The 12377-nt window shown below is 42.3% G+C and overlaps 1 protein-coding gene across 1 annotated transcript; it reads left to right on the plus strand.

Annotated features, from left to right (window-relative positions):
* Positions 1-1613: 1613 nt before the first annotated feature.
* Positions 1614-12005, plus strand: LOC129104998 (zona pellucida-like domain-containing protein 1). The gene is made up of 4 exons (XM_054615859.1): positions 1614-1729; positions 1937-2135; positions 8002-8134; positions 10879-12005. The coding sequence occupies exons 1-4, from the start codon at positions 1614-1616 to the stop codon at positions 12003-12005; spliced, it is 1575 nt and encodes a 524-aa protein (XP_054471834.1).
* Positions 12006-12377: the final 372 nt, after the last annotated feature.

Raw genomic sequence — 12377 nt, forward strand, 5'->3', positions numbered from 1 at the left:
ATATATTATCTCATATGGTAAAAGAAGGGTGCTCTGTCTCTTTAGCGCCACCTGCCTCCAGACTTGTAAAAGAAGTTATGAGATTCCACGGTTCATACTCACCTGCTGTAAGAGGTGTGTGGTCTGTCTGACCTCTAGAGGCCAAAGGAGGGGGGTCAAAGGTGAACGACGTAAAGAGTGGATATCAGAGGGGGTCACGTGTCTGACTTTTGACCTTTGGTCAACGACTCTGAAGGACAAACTGACCCGACGGGCTGCATGCAGGGAGCCTGAAGGAGCCACGTCTACTGAGGGGAGTCTGTTTCATTTAAAATCTGCATTTTAAAGGAGATTTTCTAGCAAACAACAACTTGAAAAACTACATTTGTTACATTCGTGTCTCTATTATAGGGGGATAGATTGTTGAAGGGATGACGTGTTTTTACAGTGAAATAGGAAGTTAGCGTCACACTATTTCCCTCCACAAAAAGCCAATATGAATTTTGATTATTGCAGAAAATAATCTCTGTGGCAAACAAACAAATTGTTCTACTTACACGCTTTGTTCAAGAGGATAATTTACACAAAAAAACACCACTTTTATCATTTTCTTGGATGAATTGACAGAAGTAAAAAGCTAACGTTAAGCTATAAACAAACTGCACCTCGGTCAAATGAGGATGTGACTCGTCGGTGAGTGGATGTTTAGTCGTCTCGTAAAGCCACTTGTTAGCATCCTGTCCTTTTTTAGGACACGTATCAGCCTCAACGATGATGAGCGAAGTATTTACTGAAGTATTTCATATTGTAGACTCAACGTTAAAACCCACTGACTTCTGGAGAAGGAACAGGAAGTGAAGAAACGCTGAGTCATATTCAGATTCCCAGGACTCATTCCTGCAATTCAATTTCTGCTCGTTACATGAATACTTTTCAAAATAAAGTTCCATCTTAATAGGAAACTGGTTTAGCTTTAAGGCAGAGAAGATGGTTGTTTGGATTAAAAAAACTACAAAAGTGCCGTTATGGAAGTACTACGTGACAAATAAATCAAAGTCGACTTCTCATTTCACACGGGGAACGAACAGAAGTCTCCTGGATAAAGACCTTGGTTGGACCATCCTGCGTGGTGTGTGATGTAGCGATCTTTATACGTTCTTGTTCTAGATTACGTGGAGAACATGCAAAAAGAATGTCATGATATCTACGAATAACGGCGTATTTTTTTTGGTAGGTGTTGCTATGAATGCTGGATGAGACCAGACAGTGCTGTTGAATCTGCTTTTCAATGCTGTGAGGACCAAAAACAAAAGTGAATTCACCTCCATTGCTTTTGAGCGCCGTCAGAAATGTTTAAACCTTGACAATAAAAAACAGAAACTACATCAATAATACAATCTGAAGAGAACATGTGCTTAAGAGACGGGGTTGGCTTTTATATGTAGAGAAAGTAAACCCTGATGTAACTGCAGATCCTTCTGGTTCCACACAGATCCACGGTTCTCTGTAAGAACAGAAACGTTTTACGAGGAGATCACGTCTTTTTAAAGGCCGGAGCCAAAGCGAGCAGGAAAAGCTCATCACGTCTTTTTCCATCTGTGACACCCGGCCAGGGAACTTTATCACACGGGTGAATGAAGATGATGGAATGGAGAAGCTCGGCAGCTTTGAGCTCCAGACTGCAGGGCATCCAATACGAGCTCATCAACTACACGAACACGTCCACGCTCGCAGCTGATGGCTTTAACATGTGAAGTCCAGCTCTGTTTTTTTTTTACGGTCTTGGCTTGGCCGACGGGATTCCTGACATAGACGTCGCAGAGCTCAGAGAAAACTACGATGTCAGAGACGATCTGTCAGCTTCTCTGTTTTGGCTCCAATCATTGAATCAGATTTTTATTTCTGGTGGCTGTAAATATCCTCTCTGCCTCATGTTTCCTCTGATCTCTGGCTGCAGCTCGTCCACCTGTAAATCTGTTATGGGATGTATTTATAGCAGAGCTGGAGAGCGTGAGACTCTCACCGACGGGCTCAGCGAGCAGCACGATGAAGCTCACGTCGGTTTTCGTCGGCCGTACTGGAGCTGCTCTAACGGGTGTCACTCACCAGAGCTCGGCCCGTTTAACAATGTCACAGCATCGGCCACAGCATCACACGTTAGATATCCAACACAGCTGCCGGTGTGACGCCGTGTCACCTCTGTGTGTGTGTGTTGCATTGTCTACGTCGTCTCCTCACAGACTTCACACATCACTGAATATAAACGTTCTGGAATATATTCATAGGGCTCAACAGTGATGTTTAAGTAAAATGCTACGTCGAGCTAGCTAATCTAGCCCTCACAGTAAAAAACATTTAAATGTAGCTGAAAGAATTCCCTGAGAAACTTGAGTAACTTGATTTCTAAAAATCATATTCATCAACTAACTATCTACTAACTACGAATCAAAGCATCTATTTAAATAAAAATACAATCATTTATTTCTTAATCACTTGAATAACCACTTTAGGTGACAATAACAAGGCAAAAGGGAAAAAAATGCACAACTTTTGACGTTTTACACGGACTTTTGGAACAATTGAAATCCTTTTTTGTGAGGGTTCGAGCTGGAAAAAGTTAGTCTGGAGCCTTAAAACCCAGAATGCAATATGGCACCTAAATGCATTGATCGATGATAGTATTGTATGCAATTTGAAAAGGAAACCAATTAGTCGTTCCATCTATTTTGTCCTTTGTATTTTTACTAATCCTCCTTAATGAAGCTCAGAGATGTTATATCCACTGGCTTCACAATAGAGCCCTACCAATGAAAGAAGTAACAAAGATAGGTTTACATCTTTATTGTAAATATATATATTTTTTTCTTATAGAATTACTAAAGGCATGTGTATAAAAGAGGGAGGAGCTCTTCACTGATTAGTTATGAGATATGACTCGAGGATGGAACTTCTTCTGGTTGCACGGAAGCAAATCTGCACACGTGTGTCATTCAGTGTTTATTTTATACTCGAACATGTTTATTTACTTTTTGTTCCTTTTCAAACCCACCGCCCAACAGTCGGATCAACCAATCCGCTTTTTCCTCCACATTTCGAGGCAGATTCAAGATTTCTGCATCGATCTGCAGAGATGTCTTTTTTCGTGCATCTTCCAGAGAACCATACGTCGAGTCGTGGATGAAACCTCCAGGCTGTTGCATCCGTTTTGATGAATAACACACACACACACACACACACACACACACACACACACACACACACACACACACACACACACACACACACACACACACACACACACACACGTCTCCGGTTGCAGAATGATGTGTCTGAAAACAAAGCTGAGTTAATCCGTTCCCTCCGTGTCCACTGGCTTCACAATAGACTCACAATAGAGCCCACTGTGTCATCTGCCAGCACGGAGACACACAGCGGCACAGCTGCAAGAAAAAACGCCCGACTCACACATAAAACACACACTTCCTCTTTCCTAAACACACACACACACACCTCATTGGCTCTAATGCAGGGTGTGTAGAAGTATTGATTAAGTTATCTAAACTTGAGCGAACATCAAAAACTGACTAAAAAAACTATATATTTATATATATATATACATTTTATGCTAGATGTTGTGCATGCAAACGCACACACACACCATGCAGCATTGATTACCCCGCTGCATTAAAGCCAGACGTTGAGCCCAGAGCTCCACGGCATCCAGAAGCGACACCTTAGCCCGGGATTTAATTTTGTGTGGCGGCGGGCGTTAGAAAAACACATGATGTAGCCAGTTGTTTTGGGGGCAGCCATCATAAAGGGCGTTTTTTTTTTATTTTTTATTAGCTGTTGCTTGATTCGTTCCTGCAGGCTGCGGAGCGAGCAGCTAAATCAATGCGTCCAGCTGTTCTCTGGGCTTTGCCGGGGCTCTCTGGACGCGCAGCAGGTGTATGGCCCCCTCGGCCCCGTCACACACACACACACACACACACACACACACACACACACACACACGCTCACATAACAAATAATAACGGCCTCCACACACGGCCCATCCATCACGGTTATGGCCCGACCCGAGAGACCGCCGCTCACACACACACACACGCTGTTGATACACAGTTGTGGAAACACACACTGACAAGAATTCCTGCACACACGTTTAAATGCGTAGCCACACATGTTGGTGTTTCTATACTTGTGAGGACCTTTGTGCTTCATTCTTCTACCTGAACCATCACAACTACACACGTCAAACCAAATGTCCTCATAAGACCAAAAGTCCTCACAAAGATAAAAGAGAAACAAACACACCTTTCTCACATGTGCACACACACGTAAAGACATATCTATGGCACACATGTTAGTGCTAACACATTCGCCCCACACACACACACACACACACACACACACACACACACACATGCTTAAGTGAACAGGTATGTGTCTCGATTTATTTGTCATGATAACTTTAACACAAAACATGGATATTTAACTTTGGCACCACTCCATTCATTCTTACCTTTCACAATAAAAGCCCCAGACATATATACATTGTAACTGTTTATCAGAACAGCTCGCTAAAAGGACACTCAATTAAATAGCTTACAGTAGTTTAGACCAGTGGTTCTCAAATGGGGGTACGTGAACCCCAGGGGGTACGTGAGATTTAAAAAAATATATATTTAAAATTAGCATCCATTCAAAAATCCTTTAAAAATGTTATTTAATAAATATTCAATAAAATATAAGTGTAAGTTCATAAACTGAATTCAATCAATGCAATCATCAGTGTTGACAGTTTAATAAATCAGACACTGATGGCAGAGCGCTGTGTACTACATTTCAACCAACAAATGCTTTGCGCTGGTTAGGGGGTACTTGGCTAAAAAAGTATTTCACAGGGGGTACATCACTGAAAAAAGGTTGAGAACCACTGGTTTAGACTATCCAACCTTCAAACCTTTTGTTGAAAAAGTTCTGCAACTGTCGCAAATTCACATCACTGCTAGTGTGAAGAGTTTTCATGCAAAATATTCACAGCCGAGTATTTTGAATTTCCATTACAAGTAGAACTAACAGAGACAGAGAGTATTCTGACATGCAGTAGTACACACACACACACACACACACACACACACACACACACACACACACACACACACACACACACACACACACACACACACACACACACACACACACACACACACAGGGGGGCCGTCCATCATGGTTATGGCCTCGCTCCACTCAGAACCTCGATGTGCTCGAGTCGATGAAGAAAAATGTTCCATGTGTTTCTGTCACCAAACTGTCCTCCGCTGCACGTTTACACAGTATGTTGAGTTTAAAGGGCCGGTTCACACAAAACCAATAGTTTCACCTCCAGTGGAGTCAGAGGGACTATTTCTTTGGTCAAAGTTCAGTCAATGAAAACTGTTCACACTGATGTTTGTGGAACCAGGAGAGAATTATCGGTGCTGAATGCTTTAAATGTCATTTTGTACATTTAAAATGCTGTGAACACCTCAAATGAAAGAGCAGAAATCATTGATAGATACGACAAAGAGGCCAGAAGATCACAAGTAAAACAGCTGGATTGCGGTTAGAACTAAAATCAATCAGACTTCTAAACAGCGAGGCTCCACATCTGGTGAAACTCAAAACTAGAGGAGGAGGAGGAGGAGGAGGAGGAGGAGGTGTGATTCAGCAGGTGATGGCAGCAAATTTCACTAAAGAGGGAAACCAAGCGGAGGAGAGGAGAGACAAGGAAAAGAAACTAGAGAAGAAGTGAGGAAATAGGAGGAAAGGAAATACAGAGAGAATAAAAGAGGTGAGAGGAAGCAGGAGAAAGGAAAGGAAACAAAGGTAAGAGGAGAAATAAGAAGTGTTACGTAAAGGAAATCAAAGGAGAGAAGAGAGAAAGAGAGGAGAGCAGTAGAAAAGAGGGGAGGTAAAGAGAGCAGAGGAAAGGAAAGGAGATACAGTGAGCAAAGGGGAGAGGAGTCATAAAGCAAAGAATGGCAAAGAAAGGAACGAAGATGAGAGGTGAAAAGAAAAGTAAAGAAGAAGAAAGAGGAAAGGCAGAGGTGAGGAAAACAAAGGAGAGGATGGGAGATCGGTGGAGTGGAGAGGACAAAGGATAGGAAGCGTGAGGAGGGGAACTATAGGAAGAGGAGAAAAGAAGGAAATAGGAAAGGACAGGAGAAGAGAAGCGAGCAAAGCCGAGGAGATGAAAGGAGATGAGTGGAGTAGTGAGGAGAGGTGAGGACCAGGAGGAAAAGACAAAGGAAGAGAAGGAGAGGAGAGGAGAGGAAATGACAGGACAATAAATTAGGAAAGTAGAGAATGAAAGGGTAGGAAAAAAGGGAAGAGTAAAGATGAGGAAAGGATATGAAAAGGAGAAGTGAGTTAAGGAAAGGAATCAAAAGGACGAGATGATAAAGGAAAGGAAAAGAGAGGAGAAAAAAGAAAAGGAGAGGAGAGGAAAGGAAGCAACAGGTAAGTGAAAGAGGAAAGGAGAGGATATGACAGGACATGAAAAGTGAGGAAAGCAGAGGAAGAAATATAAGGAAAGATATGGAGCAGTTTTATTTTTATTCATTTTCAGATACGTCTCTTTATGAAACCTGAAGACACAGCGAGGATCCGTCCCAGCAACTAGAAACCCGTCACTACGTCACATCCAATGACATCTTATAACGCTACGGGAGTGTGTGTGTGTGTGTGTGTGTGTGTGTGTGTGTGTGTGTGTGTGTACATACATTTATGTGTGTGTGTGTATACATTTATGTGTGTGTGTGTGTGACCTCGCTGCAGAGAAGCAACTGGTCCAGGGAGAGCGACATTTCTGCCTCAGCTTTTAACAGCTGGTCCCTGCAGTTGCCCTTTTCCACACATGAAAGGCCAACAGTCACAGTGTGTGTGTGTGTGTGTGTGTGTGTGTGTGTGTGTGTGTTCATGCATGTGTGTGTGTGTGTGTGTAAGACATGAAAGACGAAGGCAGCAACAGGCATAAGGAACATTCGGTGGCTCGTAAATCAGTGCTACACTGGTGAATGAACCGTTGGTGTGTGCGGGAAACAGAAAGAAAAGATTCATTTCTCTACTGTCATGTTTGCAAAGACTGATGATGCACAACATCATCCACACAAATCCCATAATTATCAGCTTGTCCTTCATGGATTTCAATCCTATTGGAGTGTTGCTATGTTACATTCAGGTCCTCTGTCTGAACACATCGGTAGATCGGAGAGAAAGGAGTTCTGGTTTCAGCACAGAATGTCGCTGAACTCTCAAATTACCACCAAGGAAAAGTTGTTTTTGTCTTGACCTCGTTCAGTTTACGGCGTGTACGTAGAACATAAAAGCTCCATTTCCGGACTCAGGAGGATGTGGTCTCAGTCACTGACCACAAAGCACAACTTTAGCTAAAACTGGCACATCCAAATTTGAAAGAAAAACCACTTAATTTGGGTAAATGCCATCGTTTTCCTGCAGGAAAATCTTTAGTGAGACGATCAACCAGCTCTACACTCACTAATTTCTTTTAATACGTTTATGTATATTTTTTCTCCAAATAACAGTATTTTGCAGAGTGCTCAGCTATTAAACACGAAGTATGTTGCACCTCGGCACATTTCACACGTGACATTTAATTTCCTTAGGATAACAATTGGGTGCCGGGTTCACTTCTACATCGGTTTGCTTTACAGGGTGATATATTATCTGGTGTGAACCAGGTCAGCCGCTATAATGGCGAAAAAGCAGAAGTGGACAAAGAAAGAACCAAAAAGACAAGCTTTCAATTTCAATCAATACAATGGACGAAGAGCCATGGTGTTTGAATAGGGTAGGACATGTATGTGTCTTTGCACTGCACACCAAACCTATAGCAGATGTTCTACCTTTTAGTAAATGCAAACCTGTGTTTTAAGGTGCATGCATCCTGGAATGTTAGATTGAGTTCAGATTTTCTTAAATTAAATTAAAAATTCCTGCATGTTGCATTCTGTACTGCAGGAATATGGAGGTACCTGGGTCGTTGCTACGAGCCATCCGGTCCTGTGTGCCGTGTCCAAACACTCGGCACAGAATCAGACACCTTTCCAGTGGGTGTTGGCCTCTGCTTGGGGTTTCCATGTCACAGATTCTGGTTGGAATTTATATTGATTTGATCTCAAGGTGCAGTCAGAGAATTGCGATTTCACTCTATGCAGACGATGTGGTTCTGTTGGTTTCATACGACAGTGCCCTTCAACACCGTGCAAACAAAATGTACTGTGAAGAAGCAAGAAGACAACGAGTGTAACCGGGAAAAAAACATAATCCAACCTCAACAATGCAGAGGAGGAATTTTAATTAACCGTAAATATCTAATATTCATGGGAAAAAAGTCAAGTATTACATTTATTCGAAAGAAAGAAAGGTTGAATATCCTAACACATTTGATTTGGCTAAAATATATTAACTTAAATGTAGACTTTTAAGACCTATTGTTTCTAAAGAATCTAAATATTAATTGGCCTTCCTTGTAAAATCCCCAGACATGTAAATATTGCTTTTATCAGTGAACTATCTGTGACGGTCATGGGATCATAAATGTTTTACTTGCAACAGTGGTTTTAGAGTAGTATAGTATTTCTATACAGTAGTATTGCTGCTTCTACTTAAGTAAAAGGAGAGTACTACTTACTTACTTTTGGTACTTTAAGTATATATTGATACTAATGTTTTTGTATTTTTACTTTGGTAACATTTTCAATGCAGGATTCTTACTTTAGTACAAGGTCTGAGTAATACTTACTTTTGTTACTTTAAGTATATTTTGATACAAATACTTTTGCACTTTTTATCAAGTACCATTTTGAATGTAGGACTTTTCTTGGAACAGCAGTTTGAGAGTAGTATAGTATTTCTTTACAGTAGTATTGAAGGTCTGAGTACTACTTCCCCCACAGAATATGACTGAAGAGCTCAGACTATAATTCAAACCAATAGGAGCTCTGTTCAGAGCAGCAGATTAACACTCGTCTTGTGTTCTCTGTACAGTTCCTGATGATAGAACGTCACATCGCTTCACTTCCTGCGTCTCAGAAGCTATCATCACCTCGCTGCTGCTAGCAGCTAGACAAAACACCCAATCATAACAGAGGGCCGCCGGTCACGACCCCCGCAGTAAAACAGCGACAGAGGGTTGTATTTTTTACTTCCACCACCTCGGTTTTTTTTCTTCACGTTTCCGCCTCTGCAACTCCTCAACGCCGCAGACCCTTTTGGGGGGTTTTGACCGTTAATCACACAGCCGGGAGCGGAGGTGGGCTAGCAGGAGAGCAGGTGACCCTCCATCACCCCCACCTCTTGACCCCATCACCCCCCCCAAACACCAACCAAACATACCCCAATAAATTCACAGCAGGACTTTGACAGAGTCTGCTTTTTCTCCTTCCTCTCACTTTCTACCTGATGTCGTTTTCATAGACACGGGGTGTGATTAATAAAAGACAATAAAGGGGGTCCGATATAGTGAATGTGTGAACGATAAAGAGTCAAAGTGTCCAAGAAAGAGCAGAAGAAAGGACATTTTCTTGGATCTAACCGAAAGACATATTTTTATATTTTATAATTACACATTTATAATTTATTGTTATTAGTTTGTTACTTAATTTTGTAGTTTTCCGACAATGATTGTTTTGTGATTGCTGTTTGTATATGCTTTCTTATTTTTCTTAGATGTATATATATATATATATATATATATATATATATAAATATAAATAAATATCCATATATACACACACAAATGTATAAACATTTATACAGAACAGAAAGTATTTTAAATCTAGTGTTCAAAATGGGATTTAAAATGTATATACAATGTAATTTATTAGAAATATTCTCAATCCATTTTCTAGTTTATTTAAAAAAAAGAATTGCGTTCCATTTAATGAGCAGCAGGTTTAAAACAATATAATATATTTGCTTTAATTCTGGCTATAGTTTTTTTTTATGCAAGCGTCACATGTTTGACTGTTTTACATTGGTTGTAGTTATCTGCATGTTACTGAAAGCCCTTCCTGGTCTTTCATGATTTCGTTAGAATTGCCTCTGACGCAGATTGGATTCAATTTCCTTTATAATAAACCTCCAACACACACGGTAGATATGACTTCTATTGTGTGTGATGAATTTATGGTTGTGGAACTTTGCACAGGAGTTTTTAACAATAACGCCAGACTGATTGGCTTTGACACTGAAGTGACATTGTGAGTCTGACCATTAATCAGACACTCAAGTATCATAAGATTTCACTCAGAGGATGTTTGGTTTCACAAAAAAACGAGTTGCAAAGGACTATTCTTATTCATTTTCAGATAGACGTCATGGACAGCCTTCTCCCCCGGGTCTAAACTGGGTCATTACTGAAGTTGCAGGGCTTTAAACTGGATAGAAGAACCCTTTGCAGCATTATATGTTACTCAGGATTAATCCCATGCAGTGTTATGTTCACTTACATCATGAGGTCTTAGTTATAAAGGACATGGAAATATATAGTTTAAAGTAAACTCAACAAAGGAACAATGCCATTGTCTTTGTTTTTTAAGAGAGCAAAGATGCTTCATGTTTCAGTTGTTGCCCTTAGGATATGGTCCGGACCGGAGCTCTCCTACTTTATACAATATAGCTGTTCACAAAGAGCAAGGTGCTTGACCTTGTTTTGGACCAATCCAAGGAAAACACTTGCATATAAAGACCCCTGAAAACATCCCCCAAGACTTCAAAAAGACTGAGAATATCCACCAGCACAGTTAAACCTCCCAGCATAGAGATTAACGAATTTGAGGCAAAGCTGAAGAAGAAGAACGATGAAGATTATTTTACTTTTTCTCTCCATTATAGCCGGAAGTAATCAGCTGTTGCTGAATGAATGTGGGACAGAAGCAAGACGTCCACAAGTCACTGACATCGCAGTGCAGTGCGGCACTTCGTCCATCGGTCTGGCGATTGAGATCTGCCCCGTCATCTACACCGGCTACAACGAGACCCTGCTGTTCCTGAACCACATGGTGGACCCGGTCTGCAGGGCGACCATCGATGAGTCTGTGTCGCCGCCCGTCGCTCGCTTCAACTTCCCTCTCAACACGACCCACGCATGCGGGAGCATATTCCGGACCACCAGTGCCGCGGGTACCGGCGTGTTCTCCGACTTCTCCAACATCCAGACGGTGAACATCAGCGGCGTGGTGCGGTCCGTCGACCCCACGCCGGGCACGGTCACTTACAACGCCGAGCTGAAGTACTACTACTCCTGCGCCTACCCGTTAGAGTATCTGATCAACAACACCCAGGTCGACGTGTCGGCTTCCTCCATCGCGATCAAGGACAACAACGGGAGCTTCATCAGCACCTTGAGCATGGAGCTGTTCAGCGACGCCAACTTCACCCGACCTATGTTCATTCCACAACTGGGGATCGAACTCAGGACCACCATGTACGTCGAGGTCAAGGCCACCAACCTGACGGGGCAGTACCACGTCCTGCTGGACCGCTGCTACGCCTCCATCTCCCCTCTGCCCAACAACTCCAGCTTCTTCAACCTCTTTGTGCCCTGCTCACAGGACAGGTTCACCACCGTGGTGGAGAACGGGGTCAGCCAGAGCTCCCGCTTCCACTTCCCAGCCTTCCGCTTCATCGAGCAGCAGAACGAGACCGTGTCCACCTACTACCTCCACTGCATCACCCGGCTGTGTGAGAAGAGCACCTGCAGCGCCTTCAAGCAGTGCAACAAGCGGAGGAAGAGGAACACCGTGGGCCAGTCCTCGCTGGATCTGTCCGACACGTACACCATCTCTTCCTCGGAGATCGTAACCAAAGCCAACACCCTTGAGTCCAAGGAGGAGCCCCTTGTCGCCAGAGATGATGGGGGCTCTGATGTGGGGCTTGGTGTGGCCGTTGGCATCCTCGGCTTTGTTTGCCTCGTCGCCCTTTGTGTTGCAGCTGTGTTTTACAAAAAGCTCAGAAACTAAGGAGGCATTCTTGCGCCAAAAAAAGCAGGATACATAACCTCAAACCCTTTTTTGAGGTGTACAGAATCTGCAACCTTTTTACTTTTCTGGTGGAGGACAGCTCATCGCTGCATCTTTTTACGTCTTTTACTGTAGCTGTAACTTGGTATCAGTTTCTGGAAAGATAGTTGGGAGAATGTCGCATCTTTATTAGATTCAGCTGATATTGTTAGCGTTAAAAAAATACTTATTTCCCAAATGGAAAGGATAACTATAAGTGTTAATGCATGTCTGTACTTTAAAAGGTTATGAAAAAAATAATAATAATTGAGCAAAGGAATGGTAACTGGAGGAGATAATATGAAGACAAGAATCCCATATGTTGAAGGCCAG

Source organism: Anoplopoma fimbria, chromosome 16, assembly GCF_027596085.1.
Source record: "Anoplopoma fimbria isolate UVic2021 breed Golden Eagle Sablefish chromosome 16, Afim_UVic_2022, whole genome shotgun sequence".
NCBI lineage: Eukaryota > Metazoa > Chordata > Actinopteri > Perciformes > Anoplopomatidae > Anoplopoma > Anoplopoma fimbria.